At 39.4% G+C, this 21229-nt stretch overlaps 3 protein-coding genes across 9 annotated transcripts; 1 reads left to right on the top strand and 2 right to left on the bottom strand.

Annotated features, from left to right (window-relative positions):
- Positions 1-7528: 7528 nt before the first annotated feature.
- On the bottom strand, positions 7529-12288 carry pcare1 (photoreceptor cilium actin regulator 1). Its single transcript, XM_042388831.1, has 2 exons — positions 8756-12288; positions 7529-8092 (listed from the first exon to the last, which is right to left on the bottom strand). Exons 1-2 carry the CDS (start codon positions 12133-12135, stop codon positions 7969-7971), a joined length of 3504 nt encoding a protein of 1167 aa, XP_042244765.1. The 5' UTR covers positions 12136-12288; the 3' UTR covers positions 7529-7968.
- Positions 12289-13252: 964 nt separating this feature from the next.
- Positions 13253-16860, top strand: spdya (speedy/RINGO cell cycle regulator family member A). 6 transcript variants are annotated; one of them, XM_042389147.1, is made up of 7 exons: positions 13253-13352; positions 13906-14202; positions 14327-14385; positions 14471-14556; positions 14699-14870; positions 15119-15461; positions 16198-16860. In XM_042389147.1, the coding sequence occupies exons 2-7, from the start codon at positions 13950-13952 to the stop codon at positions 16254-16256; spliced, it is 972 nt and encodes a 323-aa protein (XP_042245081.1). In that variant the 5' UTR covers positions 13253-13352; positions 13906-13949; the 3' UTR covers positions 16257-16860. The 6 variants fall into 6 exon arrangements, with proteins under 6 accessions (XP_042245081.1, XP_042245079.1, XP_042245077.1 ...); XM_042389145.1 differs by having other exon boundaries at positions 13271-13370; XM_042389143.1 differs by having other exon boundaries at positions 13297-13595.
- Positions 16861-17083: 223 nt separating this feature from the next.
- On the bottom strand, positions 17084-20956 carry trmt61b (tRNA methyltransferase 61B). Of its 2 annotated transcripts, none has more exons than XM_042389141.1 (7): positions 19930-20956; positions 19721-19823; positions 18799-18989; positions 18562-18653; positions 17475-17677; positions 17311-17394; positions 17084-17226 (listed from the first exon to the last, which is right to left on the bottom strand). In XM_042389141.1, the coding sequence occupies exons 1-7, from the start codon at positions 20725-20727 to the stop codon at positions 17192-17194; spliced, it is 1506 nt and encodes a 501-aa protein (XP_042245075.1). In that variant the 5' UTR covers positions 20728-20956; the 3' UTR covers positions 17084-17191. The 2 variants fall into 2 exon arrangements, with proteins under 2 accessions (XP_042245075.1, XP_042245076.1); XM_042389142.1 differs by having other exon boundaries at positions 17311-17391.
- Between the last annotated feature and the right edge of the window lie 273 nt (positions 20957-21229).

Here is a 21229-nt window from a genome sequence, read left to right as displayed (position 1 = left end):
GAAGTTTATTTTCACCCTGGGGCCCTCTAGCAGGTTAATCCAGCCATTTGTGTAACAGAAAAGTCAAGCAGCTAAATAAACTTTTGGCCACAACCTGAGTTAAGAGTAAAGCCTCCCTGCTGGCTATGAAGCTGGTTTACTGTCTTTATAAAGAGCTAAAGTCCTGACATCACCAGACTAGCCTCTGTTACTCCATGCAATCTCTCACTGAGCATTTCTTTCATCAGTCTTTCTGAAAAAATGAAACATGTTCCTGGGGTTTAAACCAACTGACTTCCTCTGTAGCACGTATTACTGGAAATTGAAACCTCACTGCTTTTAACAAAGTTTAACAGTAATTACTTTGGGAGAATATATAAAGTATTCTTCAGTATTCTTCAGTATCATAAAGTCCCGTGTTCCCATGAAAATTTACTAGTGCAGCAGTGCAGGTACTTGCATCATCATAAACTTTTTCCATATCCATAAAATTCACCAACTCCTTCCTCTAAGTCTTTCCAGCTTTAATGCTTTCTTTAATGTTTTCTGTTAAAACTTACACATCATTCAGTCCTCTGTCCTGCTGTTATTACATACATGTATGAACTCACCGCCACAATAGTCTAGTGGCAACTAAATTGGCAATTAAAAACAGAAATATTGAATAAATAACAATATTTGATTGTTTTTTGAAAAATGACCATCGTTGTCTAAACATATGAAGTTAACCAAACTACATACTCTGAATGCAAAACTACTGCAAGGTATTAAAACACTGAGAGCAGCTGCACACACATGCTTTACAGTGCCAGAAACGGGTTGTGATAACAAAAAGGAAAAAACTATGAAATCAGGAGATTAACAGGAATAATTACCAATCACAGCAGGCAAAAGGGTTAAAAATACTCCTGTGTAAATCGGGAGTGATGGCAGGTATGACTATTGGATGGATTGCCATGAAATTTGGCACAGACATAATGTCCACAATTGTAATAACTTTGGTGATTTAATACCTTTTCATCTAGTGCCATCATTATAACAAAAACAATTCAGTTAGCAGCTGTAGCATGCCAAAACGCTAAACTAAGATGGTGAACATGGTAAACATAACACCTGCTAAACATCAGCATGTCAACATTGGCATTGTAAGCATGTTAGCATGTTAATGTTAGCATTTAGCTCAAAGCACTGCTCTGTTTAAGTGTCTCACAGAGCGACTAGCATAGCCGTTAACTCTTAGACCATGTTGAAAAAAATATTAATTGTGATCATATAAATATAAAGTTAGACATTTCACATTTTACTTACAGTATGAACACATTGCATTTTTGCATGTAAGAGTGTCTTTGTTGCACAGGGAACTGTAATTTGTTCCCCCCTTTTTTTCCAACAATGACCAAAAATTGATTCAAGCAGCATTCTTTATATAATAAAAACAACTTCAAATTCAAAAAGGGTCAAATTAGATACACAGTCAGTAAAGCAATTGTTATTCTCCCACCACATGTTATATCATCTGCCTTCGGCATTTTTTTTTTTTTTTTTTTTTTGCAGGGAATAAATGAAGGCCAGTGTCCCCATTGTTATCAAAATACTGCACTCTGTGTGGCGATTGAGACTTACAACACAAGAAACTATAAACATAAGACAGATCAGAGGACATTTTTCAGACTATATTCACACAAAATTAGAAATAGATACCAAGTGTTTTTATCAATTCTTTGTGTGCATGTGCATAATTTATACATAACACCCAACAAAATGAATAATTTCTACAAATGTAAATGTGAATATAAGGTCACATTAATCTTCAAGAGGAATTACTGTGCCTGGTGACATTTGAAAGGTGAGAAGATAACCTTATGTTAACTAAATTGAAAACCCTGAGCTGTCAAACATTGGTGAAGTACAGTATCTTATGTAGCACCATGGCTTTGTTAACAAATATAAAAATATTGGGGTTTATTTCCCTATCTTTGCTCGGTGCAGATATTCCATCCTTTTTAAATAATGGCACAATCTTGCACTAAAAAGCAGTCTTACATGAATTTAAAAGCTCTATCTTTGCCTATCTCAGGGAATATTGAAACATACAGAGTAGGAAAATGAAGACAAAGAGAATATAACAGCACCATTATTAATAAATTGACTGTTCTTATGGCAACATTCGCTCATCGACATGAAGATTATTCAGTGTAATTCCTTTGGTATAATCCACACATGTTCGTACTCATTTCCCCCAAGAGAGGATTCAGATGATGTGATTTATCATTTTCCCATGTGTCATCCTCACATTTTCTACACTGGAAAATTCTGCTTCGGAAGCACTAATCTTATTCAGTGTTAGAGTGTGGTGTATTGTGTGACATATTAGAGAATGCACTAATGATATTATATGTGCATCTCATAATCTAAGGATAACAAGTAAACAAAGTGAGATTGCAATACATTTGCATTCCATCTGTGTCTTTGAATTCTTATCAGGTGTCTGACTGCACAGGGATGGTGAGAGATGGATAGTGGAACAAGATACTCCTCTGGTGGAGAATAGTTTTCATTGCAGGCATGGCTTCATGCCCTCTGTCCTTGTTGTTATGGAAATCTTGAGCTTGTCAATTCAGAAGCTCCAGGAGATATGGATGTCTTATGCAAAAGATTTATTGACATACACAAACTTGATTGACCAAGGAAATAGCAGTTACAATTCAAAGTGCCGATGTAGACCCAGTGAAATGCTACAGCAAATCTGAAGGAAAAGAGTTGAACCATTATCAGTTATTCAGGCAGTGCCCAGGCGAACTTGTCCCCCATGACAACATCCCTATAAGATTGTTTACTTTAGCGCTGTCTCTATGGCAACAATCATGAAGCTAGGTCGGCTCAGCTGGGAAGAAGACAGCTGTCTGTCCCTCACTGTCTGCTTGTCTGAGGAGCATTTTTATGTATGAAACATATATGAAAATTCCTTCACAGTTCCCTCCTTTTCGATCAAAAGATCAACAAAAATTACCTTCTATTCTACCCTAACATACCAAATTAGTTAACCTGAGGACACATAGATTACAGCAGCTCTTTAAGGTTGCTTTAACAGAAAGGAAAAGATCCTTTTCATGGTTTTTGTTCAAAAGTTCTTTTCTTATTAAGTGGATGGAAAAGTAATGTTAACTATGTGTTATTGTAATATTTAATTATGTTATTTTTGTAGACCCCTTTCTGCTGCAGCAACCAATCGTTTCTTTATTTTACATCATTTTAATATAGATTACATGTTTTTATAATTTACATTTATTATATATCTACCTTTACAGTATACTGAGAGTGTCTTTTAGATGCATGGGTGGGCCAAAAATGACCTGGCTGTTGTTTTTTATGTTTATGAAAAATATATTTCAGCATTTTATATTCCTCAAAAGTCTTGATTTCACCCCATTCAAAATCTTATTTACCTTTATAACATTTTAAGAAAATTAGGTCTTAATTTGTAATATTAATACTCAAACTTCCTGTAAGTGGGTCAAAATTGATCTGTATGCATTTCCTATGGACATTTATAGGAATCTGTCATCCTTTTTCTGTTAGATATATACAGTATTATCTGTAGACCATATATCAGCTGTCCTTCGCATGTTACTTAGCCATGTTAATGTATGCAACACAATTTTACATTTGATAAGCATTATCTATATATTTTTTTATCTCAGAAAATTTGACATCACTACACTGATAAGACAGAATATTTAAACATTAGTGGTATCTGCTATTGTACTCACATTAGCAAGCAAGCTGCTTATGGTGATATGGATGTTTTGTTGACATTGTTAAGTAGCATAATGTAGCATAGATATCATAATGATTTCATAAACTTATCTATTTATTAGTAGGTTACATACTATTTGTAGTGTTTTAGTTGTATGTATGTACTATAGGTATATGTATCTGCATATCAATCAACACACACAAAAAAGATGTTGAAAAGATTTTATTGCTGTTCTGTTTTTTTTAATAACTGTTTCTTGCTCTATGTTTTAAAAATGTGTTTAAATGCCAAATAAAAATTCTGAACTTTAAATAATCCCAACATGGTATTTAGATTATTATTTGGAGCAAAAGTATTAAGGTAGTTTATTATTAACAAAAATCAGTGATTAATACATGTAATTTGTAACCTTAAGGAAGAATGTAGGTTCCATTAACCAATGCATCTTTTAATAAATAAATGATTACAGCATGCATGAATCACACTGAACTGGACTTTAAATCAGTAAACACTGTGAGTGTCACTACATTAAAACATGCAGATAGGTGAAAGGTTGAATATAAGAAAATCCATTATTTCAGTATTCCATCTCGAAGAGTGCTCTGTCTGCTGCATGTGGGAGACCATTGTGTAAAGAGAAACCAGAAGCACTCCTCCACCACCTTGGAAAAGCTCCACTGACTGACGTGTGGAGGCAGAGCAACATGAATGAGAGTATCAGGGTCAAGTGAGTGCACAGGCTGTGAGTTTGTATTCACTTCAGCATTCACCATCTGACAGGTTTAGTCCCCACGATGGGAACCTATGAACAGGCTCGCATCTTTGGTTGCTTTTCAGAGCTAACTCACTATAGTGTGTCCAGAGATATAGAGTTATGATGCAAAATGCAAATGAATGAAAGAAGGATCAAATGAAAGTGAGGGCGTCATTCTTTGTTTAAAAAAAAAAGTGGAATGAAAGTAAAACCAATTATTTTACTGTGATGTTCATTATCAGTATGCATGCTGACAGAAATCTTGCCTCTTGCAAACTTGAGTTATTAAGAGCAAAAATAAAAAAGATTATCAGTTCCAATTAAACATCTATATTTTGGGATTTCAATATTATTTTGAGTAGGAGTTGCTGCTGTGAGATTTATTCATTTATTTCATTTAGAAAAATGAAACCACCATAATTACTTCCTGGGGGTTTTCTTTGTCAGCATTATAAGTCTAAAAATTGTGGCTGTTGGCATATTTTTTAATTATACACTTAAAAGTCTGACAAGATAATCATCAACCTGATGGCAAACAAATACAAGCTTATCACATACAGTATTCTTTCAGTTCCTTTAATCCTCTGGATTCACTGAAGCTTAGTCAGTGTGTTATTACATCAAAGAGTCAGCCAGTCACATTTTAGCTTGCCAACAGTATTCTATTGTTGGCAACCTTCAAACAAAATAATCTGTTTGAGGGAAAACAGATGATTTATTCAATAAATGAGAACAATCTTTAGTCAATGCAGCTTCATTTAGATGCATGATGCTGAAAAATGGGAAACACAGTGAACATACACACCCTAACGCTCGGCCACAGGTGCTAGACAGGTTCCTCATCAGCCTTGTAATCCACTTTCAGTAATGTCATGGAGCCACTTTGCATAATCTAAAATGATGCAAAATAGGTATAAGTAATAAGGAGTTGATCAAATTGTTGACATGGAATGAGAGATCATCTTGAAGTAGTGTGCTGTCCAGTTATGCACATCACTACAGATTGTGAAATTGTTGTTTACTTTGATGTTGGATTCTATCCCTCAAAAGGACTCAAGAACTGTGAACTCTCACTCCCCATGACATTATAAACAAACCATTTTCATCTTTACAATATTGTCCATACTTCAACCACACGTCTGCCATTTAAAATGAGGATTTTGCCAGTATGCTAAAGGTCTGCACCACAATTACCACTGCTTAGTGGACTTTTAGATCACAATTATTGCTTCTCCCTGTACAATTACATGACTGCATTCACCTTTTCAGTGTTACAGTGACAGTAATTTAACTGGTTGCTTTTAAAGGGCACAGTGCTCTGTCTCTTCATGGATTTCTTCAGGCAGCATGTGTTGTTACTAATCACAGTTGGTAAATTTGCAAGTATGACTGATGAAACAGGTACAACTTTTGACACATCTAAACAAGGGGGAAGCATTCACTGCAACATTAGTAAATATTTCCAAGGAGTAAGAAAATGGAAAATGCTTCATCCAAACACAATGCAGCAGCATTTTTCTCTCTGTTTCCCATGATATCAGGTCTTAATGTTTCATGGCTCATTAAGATGTTTCATGGCTCCTCCTGTGTGGACTCTTGAGGACAGGATCTTATTCCCACTACTTTTATGTAAGCGTTGTACATTATTATTGTACTTACTGTGTTTTTATGAGTTGCCATCTGCCTCATCTTAGCAAATAAATGCTAGTCAGGAGAGACCTAAAAGCATTTTTCTAAATCCTGGTCATGTGTGGACATTATCTTCACACATGAAGACCAGTGTACTTGTCACAAAGTTCTACTCAGTTTGCCTTTTGTGGCTCTGTGAGGGGCTTCATATGTATATATGTACATATATTATTTGTCTTTATCATTAACTCCACTCCATCTGGAAATGGATAAAGACAAATTAAAGGTGCTACTGAATTGTAGGAGCCTAACTCATACTAGTAACATCTAGAGTAAAGTAAAGAGTAAAGTCTATTTGTTAAATCAAATGAGTTTATTCATTAATAAATAACCCAATTCTTATAATAAAGATGGATAATAGGAGATGCAAAGGTATGGATCATCTTTTTTTATTAATAAACAGATTGTACAAAAGGAAATATGATACACAAAAAATAACAATAGATTTAAAAAAAAGATTTTCAGGACCTTATGAAAATATTGGCTAACAGGAACATTGTTTTAATCTTGCAGCAAATGACAACAAAGAGAACTGTCACCTCACTGAAATTATTAAAACACATACTTTGTAACAGTAATGTGATGTCTCATTATTAGTGATGACAATACTGCTTGGACCAATAATTTCCAAAAATCAAAGACAAGTAAGATTTAAAACCTGGAATATGCCCTGCCACTAATGTGATCAATTTACTTTAAGTTCATTCAATAACACAGCTAATTTGGCTGTAATAGAGCAATACGGACATATTTTACTGACACATTTCAATGGTTTTGTGGACTATTTTTTCTCCTTTTTTAACATACAAAAGACAGAAAAGACAGCTTAGACCACTGAGCCACCAAGACTACTTTGTATTTGAATTGTGATTATGTAACTGAATGAACTGAAAGTAAACTTAAAGGTACAATAAATGACATTGAGTCTCACTGTATGTCAGCAGACAACTATTTGCTATGTACAGATATAGTGGAATAATGGTGACCTGAGCAGTGAATGAAGTCACACTCCCTCAGTGTGTATTGTTATCCAAGCTTCTCTGTTCTTTGTTTTGGAAGCCGCACCGGCTGTGTGTGCATGTTAGTTCATGTGAGTCCCTCCGTGTCCTCCACATCCATTTCCAACATGGCGGCTGCATCACAAACTTTCTCAAATTAAAGCTAAACAGTACACTAAAATATGTTTCTGAAAATATTTGAGGCAAGAAATAGGCAATGCACTAACAGAATCTTGATCCATATTTTGATCAGCACTGCCTAGTTTGACAGTTTGATCTGAGTTTTGTGAGCTGTCAGCTTTCTTTTTTTCCAACTTTATTGAGTAAACGGTTTGTTTTGGTCTGAGATGCTGGTGCTATAGTGCGACATCTAGTGGCTGAATGTTGTGTATTGCAACTTTAAGCAGCCTTTTGTAGATTATGACAAATCCCCAAATGACCTTTGATGTATTTATGACTTAACTGTACAATCTGTAATATCCTTATGAATCCTTATGAATTTCATATATTGTAAACATTAAACTGTGTTGTAATATGTATTTCTTCCCGAAAGCACAGATGCGAGAGTATGTTTACAGTGCACGTGCACATATATGCATGCAAAGATGCGCACACACACTCCAATGAATTAACACTGAAACACACTTAAATATAAGCATTATGGAGGTGTTGTACTGCAGCAAGGTGGATGAAATTAGCTCTTCCCCTCTTCCCAGTAGAATAAACGCCATCACCTTAAATCCTTGGTAAGCCTGCTAATCCATAATCCCAGTGGCACTTCATTGGCCCCTTTACTCTCTGTGCAAGGACTGTCCAACAACACACAGGTCTGGGTGTGATGCAGAGCGTGGTGTAGCTCTGAGATCTGATTGGCTACCCCATATTTCATCTTCCCTGGTTGGTTCATCATCCAGCCTATAAGAATGAAAGGAGAGTGTTGTCATTAATTGTAGTAGAGTTTGATGCTGCTGTTTAAGGGGGGGGAAGTATGTCTGCCTTGGTAATTCTTATATAAATACATGTATGAAAAAAAGAGCTGGTATGATGGTATAGTATGATGGTAACATATTAATATCAATTACCTAGAAAGAAGTTGATGACATGGAGCTGTTAATTCTTATGATATTTTCTGGAAAGGGTTGTGTAATTTGGTAGAAAATGAAAAATTCCAAGATTTTTCAGGTGGTACAGTTGGAAGCTACACTCACTAGTTATAGTTGTTTTAAGAAAATAACCTAATTAGTTAAACTAAAAAGTTTCCTGTGTGGTTGAAATTACAGGTAAGCAAATAAACAACTGTGAGGTATCTGTAAACTTGCAAATGAATATTTACTTGGTTACCAAGTGGATCTCTTCTCTCTTTACACATTAGCTGCTGCTAATGCAGTATATTTTGCTGGTTCCTTTTGAAAAACCAGTGGGTTTTTTATAAGTGGGTACTTTCCAACTGTACTAACTAAACACATTCTCCATTTTCCTTATAAGTGGCGCCAACTTACAATGAAAAATTTCCAAGAACTTATTAAGGTACCTTTAAGGATTTAGGATGTGTAACATAAAAATGTGCTTATCACTCACCCCTGTGTACATATTGCTGGCTCACTTCCACAAGTCTCAGCCACTGAGATGCCTGGTGATCGTGGTGGAAGATTTAGACTTGGCCTTCGGTCTGAATGGCTTCGTCGGATGAAAGGTCGGGGTCCTTGAACAGACACAGGAAACCTCCCACGACTCCCCCAAGTACGCGAGAGAAAAGAGACCCCAGTAGAGGTCCATGCTTGAGGGGGTTGGGGAACTGGACAAGGCTGGGCCTCAAACATGGATGGAGAGGCAGGGCAGAAGACCGAACGAGCATTACTGATCAACCGTGCAGAAGATAAGTCTTCACTGCTGTTCTCTCTTGACCATCTTTGTACTTTTGGTGAAGCTGGTGGAGACGGTGCTTTGAAAGGGTATGAAGTGGATGAGTTTAAAATGTTCTGCTTTGTAACAGGTGGGCTGGGAAGTCTCCTCTGGACTGCTGGTGGTGTGGGAAGTTTTCTATTAACAGGGGGGCTAGCTGAAGATGGTGGAGTAGGTTGCCTTTTGAAGTTGTGAGGACTGGGAAGTCTTCGATGCATGCTGCTTGGGGTAGAAGGCGTGGATGGTAACATTCGACCCTTAGGCATGGGTGGGGTGGCAGGTGGGTGGCTATGGACTACTGAAGGAGGAGGCACTGTAGACACTGTAGTGTTAGGTCCAGGCACTGAAAGGTTGCCATCATCTTGTAAATCTGTTGATTCTTCTTGACTGGCAGATGGATTTGTTGTTACATAACCTGTTGACGATTTCTCTGACTGAGAGTCTGCAGAGTGTCTTAAGTGTATGATCTTTCTGGCTTGTCGGGACAGAAAAGAATCCTTTTCTTTTCCTGGGTCTGTCTCTGCTTGTGGTTGGTTGACCTTTGATTGAGCAGATGTGGCTTGTTGAGCCTCTCTAGGAGAAGAAATAACCTTGGAACCTTGTGGCATGCCTCCTTTGCTTGGCAACACTGTCACTGATTGAAATGAGGCCCTCAGTCGCTGCGACACCACAGCCCTTTTGACCACAGGTGATTTGCTGACTTTTGTAGCCCCATCATCTGCTACCGCAGCTGGACTCTGGGCACTTTCAAAGGAATTGTCCATTAATACTTCCAATGGAGGTGGAGGAAGACTGTCCAAATCTAAATCATCTGTCTTCTCATATGAAGTGGATTCAGGTCTACAGCTGGTTATCCCAGTGCTAAGCACAGCCTCTACATTTCCTAAACCTGGTAACACAGGAACACCACACTTCCGTACACCTTTGAGAGGCCCCAAAACTTTTGGGCCTTCTAGATCCTCTATTCCTTGACTGAAGGTATCAATCAATTTTTTGACTGAATTCCTGCCTCTGCACAGGCCCGAAGATGGTGTTGGTGATAAAGGAGGGCTAGGGGGTGGAGTAGCTTTTATAGGACCCTTTGCTGTCTTCTTGTCTTTCTGTTTATTGTCTTCTTCCACATCACTAGTTACCTCCTGTTTTCTGCTGATATGCCTTGTAAGGTCTGCTTTGTCTTTAAGTGGTTGGGGATTGCTGTTCTTTTCTAGTGAGCGACGTGTGCGATTTGTTACTGGAGATTGTGTTGGTGAGGTCCCTTGATTTTGTTTAGATGGAGCAGTCCTCATGTTTCCAGTCACTTTGCTTTTACTCATTCTCTGCAGCCTCTGATTCAAATTCTTCTGGGTCCTTTCAAGTTCAATAAGAGTAGGATCTTCACCTTTGCTTCGCAAGGATTCTGCAGAACGGGAACGTCGCTCTTTAGCTGCTGGGGTCGTTTTTACCACTGCCCTCCGAACAGGTGCTGTGGTTTGAGGTCTCCTTGGAGATTGTTCCCCCTCATCAGTCCACTGGCGTCTACTGGTTTTTGGGCTGCCCGCTATCTTTGTTTTGGCACTGGAGTTTGATGATGGGACAAATTGTATCCTACCACTAATAGCTTTTTTCATTTTGAGGGTCATTTCTACATTTTCAGGATTCTCTATGCGCTTTGAGGGTAGGCGGCATGGTTGTTGTTGTTCACAGTCTACAGGTGAAGAATTTGATCGCTTTCTAAACATTACTTGCCCATCTCCCTTGCCTTCATCCATCTTATCATCATCTTCATCATCTTCCTCCCCATCATCAAAGGAGACAGATCCTAGCAATGAGTCTCTTTGTTCATTAGCCATTATGGTACATGCAGAACCTACTGAGTTGAGAGAAGTGAGGGAAACACTTGGACTAATTTGACGTGCAAGCTTTTGCCTCGACACTCCTTGCCTAATGTTCATGGCAGTGTATCCCCTACGACTGATAGGAGTAGTTCTATTTGCCCCAGTGGACTCACAACTTTCCCTTCTATGGCGTCTTTCAGATCCAGCAAGGGATTCACTCTCAGCCCCAATACCACTGTCCTCACTAAAGAGAGCAGAATCCTCTGGCCCGGGCTTGCGCAGAGAGGCCATTTCAATGCGAGATAAGAGTTGCATTAGCCTAGTCTCTACTGCACGTTTGACTTTCAGTTTCTCCTCCAAAAGCTCTGAGACAGAGGCAAAGTACTCCACTGCCTCCTCCAAGGCAGAGTCCCCAATTCCTCCAACAGTCTGGCTCACATTCCGCATTCTCTGTGTAGTGTACTGAAGCAGCTGCTGCAACAAATCCGGTGGGGGCTCAATATTAGTAGAGCCAGACTTCAGAGGTGGAGAAGATGAGAGGTTTTTCATTTGGCTTGGCCAAGCAAGATGTTCTCCATTTTCTTTTAAAACTTTTTCTCCCTCATCTGCCATTTCTTCCAGTACCTGAATTAATTCCTCATAGCGCAGAGCCATAAAGGCAACCATAGGCTGTACGGATGTCTGAGTTTGGGTTGCTTGTTCCAACAGTCCAAGAACAATGTCATATTTGTTTATGTTAGGATTCAAAAAGGCATAAGCAGCTTGGTGAGCTTTTACCAGAGGCTCTGGGAAGTCCACTTTCTGCTCAGCAGGTAGTTTGTCTTTGTCTCTGTCTTTCTTTTTTAGCACTTTCACACCTCTGGTATTTTTCTTTGGTTTTCTGCCAGGCTTTTTCTCTGTTACATCCTGCTTGTCTCCATTTTTCTCTTTTCTCTGTGACACGGTGTTGTTCTCCATACCTTGACTCCCCAATTTATCCAGGTTTACTGCTTCTGGGGCTAGCTCAGTCACAGATCTCTTTTTTTGTGGTGTCATATGTGCCTCTCTTTGAAATACCTGGGTTTGTCCGGCTGCCTTCCTTTCCTTTGTATCCCCATCTGTTGATCTAGTTGAATAATGATTCTCTCCGTCTTCAAACTGGGACTCTCTGGGGCTTTCTTGAGGTGCAGGGGGCAGCATTCTACCCTTCCTCAAGGGACCCAAAGTCCCAAAATTGTTACCTTTGGATGGTGAGCAGCCCATTTCAGATGTTTCTGTATATGCTTACTTTTATGTCTTCTTAGTAACACCAACACAGGAGACAGTGCGGTAAATGATGCAAAGAATAGCCAAGGTCCTTAGCCACCTGCTGTATCTGTCAATTTCAGATGGCTGAGGTTGTTGAGTCTGATGAGATCCCTTTCCATGAGGATGCTACCAAAACAAAATATTGATAAATCCATTTTTCAAATCCCTTCCACCTGTCATAGATAGGCAAAATAAATCCACAGATCGGTGGTCATGTTTATAAAAAAATCCTTGTAGCTGCTCTGAAACACATCCTTCTGTATCTTACAAAGGACAAGCAGCTGAGAGGATTAGTGAGGCTTTCAGTGAACTCCTCAGCATGCACATATGTCACGTTAAAGCATATAAAACTCACCTACTTGTAAGACCATAAGCTCATTTGTGTAATGAGGGCGGGCCTCAGGTGGTTTTTTTATAGCCTGCACAACAATATCTCCCTATTTAGCTCATTGGACCACTTACATAGCAAAAAGAAAAAAAAAATAGTTCATTAATATAAAGATGAAAGCTTTTCATTTTCAAATGCATTAAAAACATGCACCAATTTATCTTATCAATTGTTTGGATGATATTGAACAGTTTTGCATGTAGTTTTTTTTTTTTTTAAATCACTATAAATTTACCAATTAATACTATTGTAAGATTTTCATCTGACATATTTTCCCAAAACACAAACAGGCCAAAATACCTACCATAAAGTTATTTTGGGTGATTTGGTGATCCTCTATTAACTTCCCTATCCAGCATCAATTCACTGGAACAGTGAGGCATGTTGCGGAGAAGAAGAATAAAATGCCATAATATTTAAATACTCAAGTAAAGTACTTCAGAATCGTTCAGTAGTCTACTTGAGTAAAGGTACTGTACTTTCCACCTCTGCTTTCCACAAGCTTGAAGTAGGAAATTCTGGTATTTAATTTTACCAGGCTCAGTTAAGACAAATAACATTGGTCTATATTGTGTAAAGAATGTTTTAAATAACATTTTGAAAATCCATTTTTGTACTATTATTTTCATTTATCGGGTTTTATTTTTATCTCGATATAGTAACAGAGACTCGCCAATACTAGAGGAAGAAGCAGAAGAAGAACGTGCGCGTCCTCGCGTGCAGGTGTACGGCTTGGCGCGGGTCCTGAAGCGCGTTCTCAGATTACTCTCTCCTCTGGCCACTGGTCAGTGGACTGTTACTGGTGACCGCTTTAATCTCATTTGTAGCAGTTTTATCATGTTAACAGCTGGCATGCTGCCCTGTTCTTAAGAACAATACTCATTCATTCTTTTAGGGCTATCAAGTTGTGTCTCAGGCGTGAGTTAAACTGAAATCCGATAAGTTTTGGCTGGTCTCTTGCTAACTTAACCCAGCTAACTAACTCAACGCTTCTTCAGTTTCTGAAATTACAATAAGATCTGCACAGGTGAGGAATAAGTTAAGCTAGCGTTAAGTTAGCTTTAAGATCTCCTTCAATTGATTGAACCACCGCTGGTTAGAAAGTAAGTTACACTCAATGAAATAACGTTAAAGTTATCTTCTCTTGGAGCTGGAGAGTGAGGCTGATAGCAGACTGGAAGCTAGTTGTTATGATGTTTTAGTGGGTCTAAATCAGACACCAGGTTAAACAGACCTAATGCTGTGTTGTGTATGACAGGAGACTTTCAGCTTATCATTTAAAGTGAAGTAAAGTGTCACATTTCCTTCCCCTCTGCCTGCCTTCCGTTTCCTCTCAGAACAAACCAGAGACCTCTTCACCATATATGATCCAGACTGAAGCATGATGAAGCATACATTCAGGTGGTGCCAGACTCCCCCCTCAGTAACTGTCCGGGTCAAACCCAACAGTGCGCGCTCCCTCCAGATCAGAAGAGGTCTCCGGCTGAAAAGAGCCAACGGCCAAGATGCACAGGGCCCACCAGAGAAGAGCCAGCCGAGCCAGTGTCGGGATGAGATGTATTATGCCACAGTGACCATGCCTCCAACTATTGTCATTCAGCGACAGGAGATGGCATCGTACTTCAGACTTTTTGGTGAATGAATAGCCCAGATAAGAAGCATGTTGTTATTCAATTGCATCCAAGTGGTGAAAGTTAGTTTTAAATTTGTCAATAAGCTGAAAACACTTGTATTTTAAACAGTCATGTTTTGTTACAGTTGATGACCTAATCCTAGACTTTCTCTGGATGGACTGTTGCTGTAAAATGACAGACAAGGTAAAGTAACCCCCCCCCCACCTTCTCCTGAAGCTTTATGATGCTTACACACCACAGGCTCTGACTGTTCCCTCTAATTTTTCAGTATCTTCTAGCCATGACCTTTGTGTACTTCAAACGGGCCCACTTCACTATTGCTGAATACACCAGGAAGAATTTTTTCATTGCACTGTAAGTTCAGACAAAAAAGTCCTGCTTTCATATTTTGATATTATTATACAAAGTGACCTTTGTATGCCACCGCTTTTGCTCCTGTTATTGATTTGTAGGCAAAACTGTAACTCTGAAATCAGCTCATGTGCTCCATCCGTAGGTATCTTGCCAACACCATGGAGGAGGATGAGGAGGAGAATAAGTATGAGATTTTTCCATGGGCGCTGGGCAAGAACTGGAGGAAGCAGTTTACCCGCTTCCTCAAGCAGCGAGACAAGCTTTGGGCTCGCATCGAGTACAGAGCTGCTGTCAGCAGGCGCTGCTGTGAAGAGGTGCACACAAGTATAATTGCCTAAAGGGGGGGGGCTGATAAATGGGTTTCTGTGGGTTTTGTTTTTGCAGCACTGTGCAATTTTTATTGCTTGGGTTTTATGCCACAAGTTCCATCAGTGTGTGTATTTTTTTTTTTTTTTTTGCAGTGATGTGTGTTTTTTACTTTCCGTTGTAGCTGCATGCTTTCTTCTTGCTCTCTGTGGTGTTGATTACATCTCTGTTTATGTGTCTTCGTCTGTGTCTCCAGGTGATGGCCATTGTGCCCTCTCACTTTGTGTGGCAGCGAGAGCGGTCAGAGCACCACAGCGGTGCCCAGCGGCAGTACGGTGACCGAAACCAAGCCCGGATTCCCCGCGGGCCCACCGCCTCCCCGGTCCTCTGTGCCCTCTGTAACCGCAGCACCAGATTAGATCAGGGCCCAGACTTCTCTTTTCCCTCTGGAGGCTCCCCTGCACAGACCCCACTGCCATTCGCCTCCGTGCTGAGTTTGGAGAAAACCCCACCCAGGGCCGTCGCCTCTCACAGGAAGGTGGTGGAGACTAAACGCCAGGCGCAGCATTCCTCTTGCTGCTGTGCTGATGAGGTTCCCAGTAGGTATCACTAATCCAGGTGTGTTTTCCCCCAACCATGAGTGGATCAAATCTCATATTAAAGCCAGTGTTGTGTTTACAGTTTGTTTAAATCACTGTAATTTCTGGACATAGCACTCCCACCCTGATGTAAACTGGTCTGGAGAGGAAAGAGTGGAATCTTCCTCTCTTTTCCACCTCAAATTTGAGTCTTGCGTAATCTGGATTGTGTGTAGATGTGATTTAGCTGGATCACACCTGAGAGGTATTTCACAAGGCAGGATTAGAAAGTCACACTGGCAAAGATTGTGTTATATCCCAATGATTTGAAAAAGAGCTTGAATATTTTGGTTTAGGAATAGGATTTATTTTTGCATGTTGATGACTATTCATAATACATTTTCACAAGATATTTCATGTTTCATTTCAATGTTATCTTGCTAAGTGAGTCAGCATCCTGGAATTAATTTGGATGCCAACATAAAAGAAGGATCACCTTTTCTGAAACAAACACCACCTCTGCTAAATAAATGATTAAAAGAAACCTCTCAACTCAATTTTTATAGCACTTTACACACAACACAACTGATCCAATACAGAACAAAAGAAAGGAGACAAACAAGAAAAAAGGAACAGAGATACACTGTAATAGTTAGTTTGGCGGTTTCTCTGAAAAACATTCCCACTGCTTGTACAAGATTGACTTGTTTCTCACTTTGACTAAACTACATTTATTTAAATCTTCTCTTTTTGTTAGGGGATGAGTCCTCCGGATCCATATACGACACCTCCATGGACTGGATCAGCAAGGAGTAGAGCATCACCTCACCTCAGCAGTTTCACTACTTCCCTCTTTGTAGCAGTTCTGTGTGTTACCGTCTCTCCTCTTGGCTTTAATACCACTTTTACTCTAAAGTAAAGGTCTAAATCACAAGTGGGACTCATTACTTTGTTTTCATCTACTACAATATAAACAATAATACTGATTCAACAGAACTGATCAGAACAAATTTCATCCTGTCAGTAACCGTTCCAGTAAGAAAGTAGCCGTAACAATGAACTAATGTCATTCTGTACATCATTCTCTGATGAAAACATGCAGTAAGATTAATGTTGTCTGTAGTGGTACGCCGAAAATTTTGTTTATCCTACACTGAGTTCATGGTATTTATTTATTTATTTATTTATTTATTTATTTATTTATTTATTTACTGAAGCACTTGTGGAATTCTTTTTACAACCATTCATTCACACGTTATGTTAATGTATCTTATGGCTGTATTAAAGTTCAGACACTGGTGGATGGATGGACAACATAGTGTTTCTCATACAGGGAGTGATTTTTTTAGTATTGTTGCCAAATGTGCCTGTTAACTGACCCGACACTGCCTCTTGAGTTTGAATAAAGGCTTGAATGTAATTTGTCTTTCTGCGATTCTTTATTTTATAGTTTATGCTTTTCAGATGACAGATGTCTCATGTCCTTGCAGTCCAGCTTTGTTTTACAGTGAGTCATATCTTCACTTAACTGCGTAACATATATCCTACTCATTAAATTAGCTGAGAAATATTGTATTGTAGTGGATTTCTGTCTTGACATTTACATGATAGACTTCACATTAAAATCAATACACGAAAATAGATATTTTGACTGTTATTTATTAAATTATTTACAGTAAGGAGATAATTTACTTGACATGTTAAAGCATGAAACAATCATCTTTGTCTTTGGTTTCTTACAGGTGGAGCAGCTACTGCACACACTTCCTCAGTTTCACCAGGAATGCTGAAAACAAAAGAGCATTTATTTATAACATCATCGCCATCTTATGTAATCTGTTAGCCACTAGAAATGTGCTGAACGTCTGACCTGTGTGGCTCATTTGTTCAGGATGAGGTCTGGCAATGTAGGGAATGCTCCCGAAGGCTGGGTTTCCCTCTGTGGTCGACTCTGCTGAAATAAAACAGTACGCTCATAATGACATTATCCACGTCAGCTGTACACAAACACACTGATTTATCAATGTCATTCACCTTCATCAGTCTCTTCTGATGTCTCATCCTCCTCGCTTTGGTCTTTATCCAAGATGGGAGCTTTTCTTTTGCAGTGCTGCCCGTCTTTCTGAAGGGCTGGGGCCACCAGCCAATCCCGGACGGGAACCTCGATGATGCGTTCGCACAGCAAAGGGAGCGCCAAACATCGAAGCCCTTCCAGCAGGTCAACGACCTGTGTTATACTTTGTTACAGAGGGAGAGTCAGAGAGAGTCTTTATGCATGAGCAAGTCTGGTTACTTTGCTTACTAGTTGCATCTTCTGTCATGAGGTCCCACTTTTCTAAGCAAAAAATAGAATATCTTAAAATTGGCTGAATATAACTTGAGTTCTAGGAAAGTGATGGGATTTTTTTGCCATTTTTTAACATAATCAGTTAACAAAACAGTAACTGATAGTTTAATCAAAAATGAAAACAACTGTTAGTTGCAGCTCAGAAATACAGTATTCAAAAGGTGAGTATGCATAAAACATAGATGACGTTGGTAGCTTTTGGTAAAAGTTTTTAACAATGTGAGGATAAAAATGTTTTTAGCATTGTTATAGAGTGTTATGAAAGATAGTCTCTGATTGGATGTGAGATGAATTCTGCATATGTGATAGTACATACTAACATATAATATTCAGAACATTCTTTAGGTCTGTAAAAAAAACAAAATAATTTGGACACCATATTTTACAGTCCTTCAGTTATGTCTAAGGCCAATGTGAGACTAGTTGGCACTGTAAGGACCCAGTTATATCATGCCTGCCATTTTCATACTCCTCCTGGTTCAATCATGAATCATTTTTATATTACAGGGATATTATATTTTTTTAAAATAGTCCCCCCACAAATGCTCCTTTTACTCCTGTTTGAGTTTTGTTTGCTATAAACAGAAACACAATTATCCAGCTGTTTCAGGAAATAAATGTCTTTTGTTTTTTAGAAAATGAAACACGATTTGTAATGACTTTTTGAAGATTTACAGTAGAAACAAACTGTGTAGAGAATTCAAAAACTATTAAGAAATGGACTAATGCATAGTATCATCTTAGGTCTGGTTTGACAGCAGTGGAGATACTCACTTGGCGAGGTAAACGGTACATACAGCTCCGGAGTGCAGATGTGGAATCACAGAGGGTAAAACCAGGTGTGGGTTTATCAGGTCAAGAACAATCTGCAACAGACATAATCCAATCTGTCAATGAGCTGGTGTCACAGAATCTAACTCCAACAGTCTTACTACTTCTGATCAAGTGTCGCTGTACTGTTGCTAGTGTAACCATTGCCTCCATATCCGCCCCTTTACACCAGACACTGACCGCATGGAATCCCCGACCAGCGAGGAGCGAGGAGGCAGCGCAGAGGTCAGTGTTGTGAAATTGGACGTTGTCAGGCCACTCCTCCCCTCGCCGCAGACTCCATGACTTCCTCCAGCGCTGGTAGTTCCGCATGGCTCTCTTGTAGTGATCTTCCCTGACCTCCACACTAAGTACACTGCCCCTGGAGCCCACTGGAGGGAAAAAAAGTGCAGAATATCAGCTCTACTTTCAGACTGTTTCACAACATACTGATATAGGGAAACATATTTAATCTTTTCTGATCACTTTTAGCAACATTTAAGTAGCTGAGGACATGAAATTGTGAAAACTTGACATTTAACCTCAGTAACTGTCCTTCATGACAGTCCTAAAATGACAGTCAATGGCGGTACATAACTTCTGATTGGCGTACAGATTTAGCTGGTAAATCTGTTGAATCTATGGCAAATGTAGGTAAAATATGAATGATCAGAGATTTTCAATGCACTAAACTGTCCACTGTTATGAAATCCATCAGAAAAAAACTTAACAGCTCATTTTGTAGTTTTTAAATTGTTCATTCATTAAAACAAAAGTATTCAGCAAAATGACAGCATGATAAAAGTCATCAAAATTTCATTAAAGGCTGAGAGATGATGAAACTGAATTGTAACCCTGCCCTTTGTGTTACAAATATATATAAATTACCGGTAAGATATACAAGTCAGTTGTAGCAGCAACTGTAAAATCAGAGCGTTGAAGCTGTGCAGGCTTAAGACTTCTTGTTTTTCTAACAGTGCACATGTACATGTATTCATTACTATATTATTTAAGTGTCTTTTGGGACTTCTGTTTTTTTATGCATATTTTAACTGTATGCTGTCATTTTGATGTGAGCGGAACAGAGCCAAAGTGAGATGATGAAAATATAATGAATGCAGACCTGCTCGGGACAAGAACAGAGACATGGCTCCTGACCCGGAGCCCGACTCCAGCACACAGTCTCCCTCTGTGATGTCCATCATCATCATCATGACAGCTGCATCCTGCATGGAAAAGGAGAGTTGCAGAGACAGAAAGAAATTGCACACAAAATCTTTGAGAAGAACTTAATGATCAATGTGACTCCTGACACAAATACACAGCACATACCTTAGGGTAGGCGATGGCTGGGCCTCTCTTCATATAGAGTACATATTCATCCAGACTGGGCCGTCGTATGAAGATGGGAGCCCCTCTGTTTGTCTTCAGGGTCCGACCTGCGGGCTGCCCGGCTATGTCGTCATGCAGGATGATCCCCCAGCTGCTATGCAGGCGTGCCCCCGTCTGAAGCTCGAACATCTTCCTGTACTCCACTCGCCCTTTCTTACGATGCTCAGCCATCAGCAGCTCCCCGAAGGCAAGAAAGTTCTCCCCTGGAAGAGTGGCTGGTATCCACATGTTTTCCTCGTGATGAAGTGCACCATTTAACTGACTTTCTGAGCTGTCTGCTGCATCAGATGCATCATATGTACAAGAATCATCTTTACGAATTGCCTTATGTCCACTTTCCTCTTCTGAAGACTCTGCCACCAGTGCATGCTCCTTTTGGATGTTAGTGTCTTCCTCAGGTTCCTGCTTGTTCTGCTCTCTCAGCTGCATCACCTCGGTGGTCAGGGCATCCTGGGGCAGCAGGCTACTGATCCTCTCCAGTGGGGACAGCGGTCTCCTCCTCCTGGACAGCAGTGCTTGTCTGGATGTCAGCTTGGTGTTCAAGGGTGGTGGGTCTGAGCTGTCTCTCTCATTGTCGTTACATTTCACACAACCAGTTGAAAAAGTCCTGATCTCCCTTTTACTTTTATTTAGGTGTACAAGAACGTCTCTGTGTCTGCAATGTGCTGGGATGGATGAGCACATACGCACCAGTCTGTGCGCAATCATTAGTCCAGCAAATGGCATTTGCACAGTCATTACTTCGGATGAATATGATCTATAAACTAGACGGAAAAATATGTCTCGAGATACAATATTTGATAAATACACTACTCAAATAAATATAACAACAAACTTTGTTGAAACGTCCATTCGCATTGTGACAACTAATGACAGGATCGTCCTAATTTCTGCTAAACCCGGTTGTATTTACAGAGGAAGGAGGTCACCATGCTGGAAAACACACGTGAACGACGTCATAAGTGAGCGACACAGTTGCAGTCCTTTAATTTAACCAGCAGAGGGTGGTATCATAGCTATACAAATGCATTTATTGACGCCTCATGTCGAGCTCAAATGTGCATTACACTATCAAACTCATCTGTTTACATAGAAAGTTAATGTGTTCTTTAATTTGTTGTAATTCGTCTTGAGTTTTGGGAAAATTTGGGAATAATAAACAGCATATCTTCTACTTTTGATAATGCTTCAGTGTACTAATTAAATATTTCTTTGGAACAGAATTAACAACGTGCAAATG

The sequence above is a fragment of the Thunnus maccoyii genome, chromosome 16, assembly GCF_910596095.1.
Source record: "Thunnus maccoyii chromosome 16, fThuMac1.1, whole genome shotgun sequence".
NCBI lineage: Eukaryota > Metazoa > Chordata > Actinopteri > Scombriformes > Scombridae > Thunnus > Thunnus maccoyii.
Note: the sequence above shows the minus strand (reverse complement) of the source record. Positions and strands in the feature narration are given on the sequence as shown.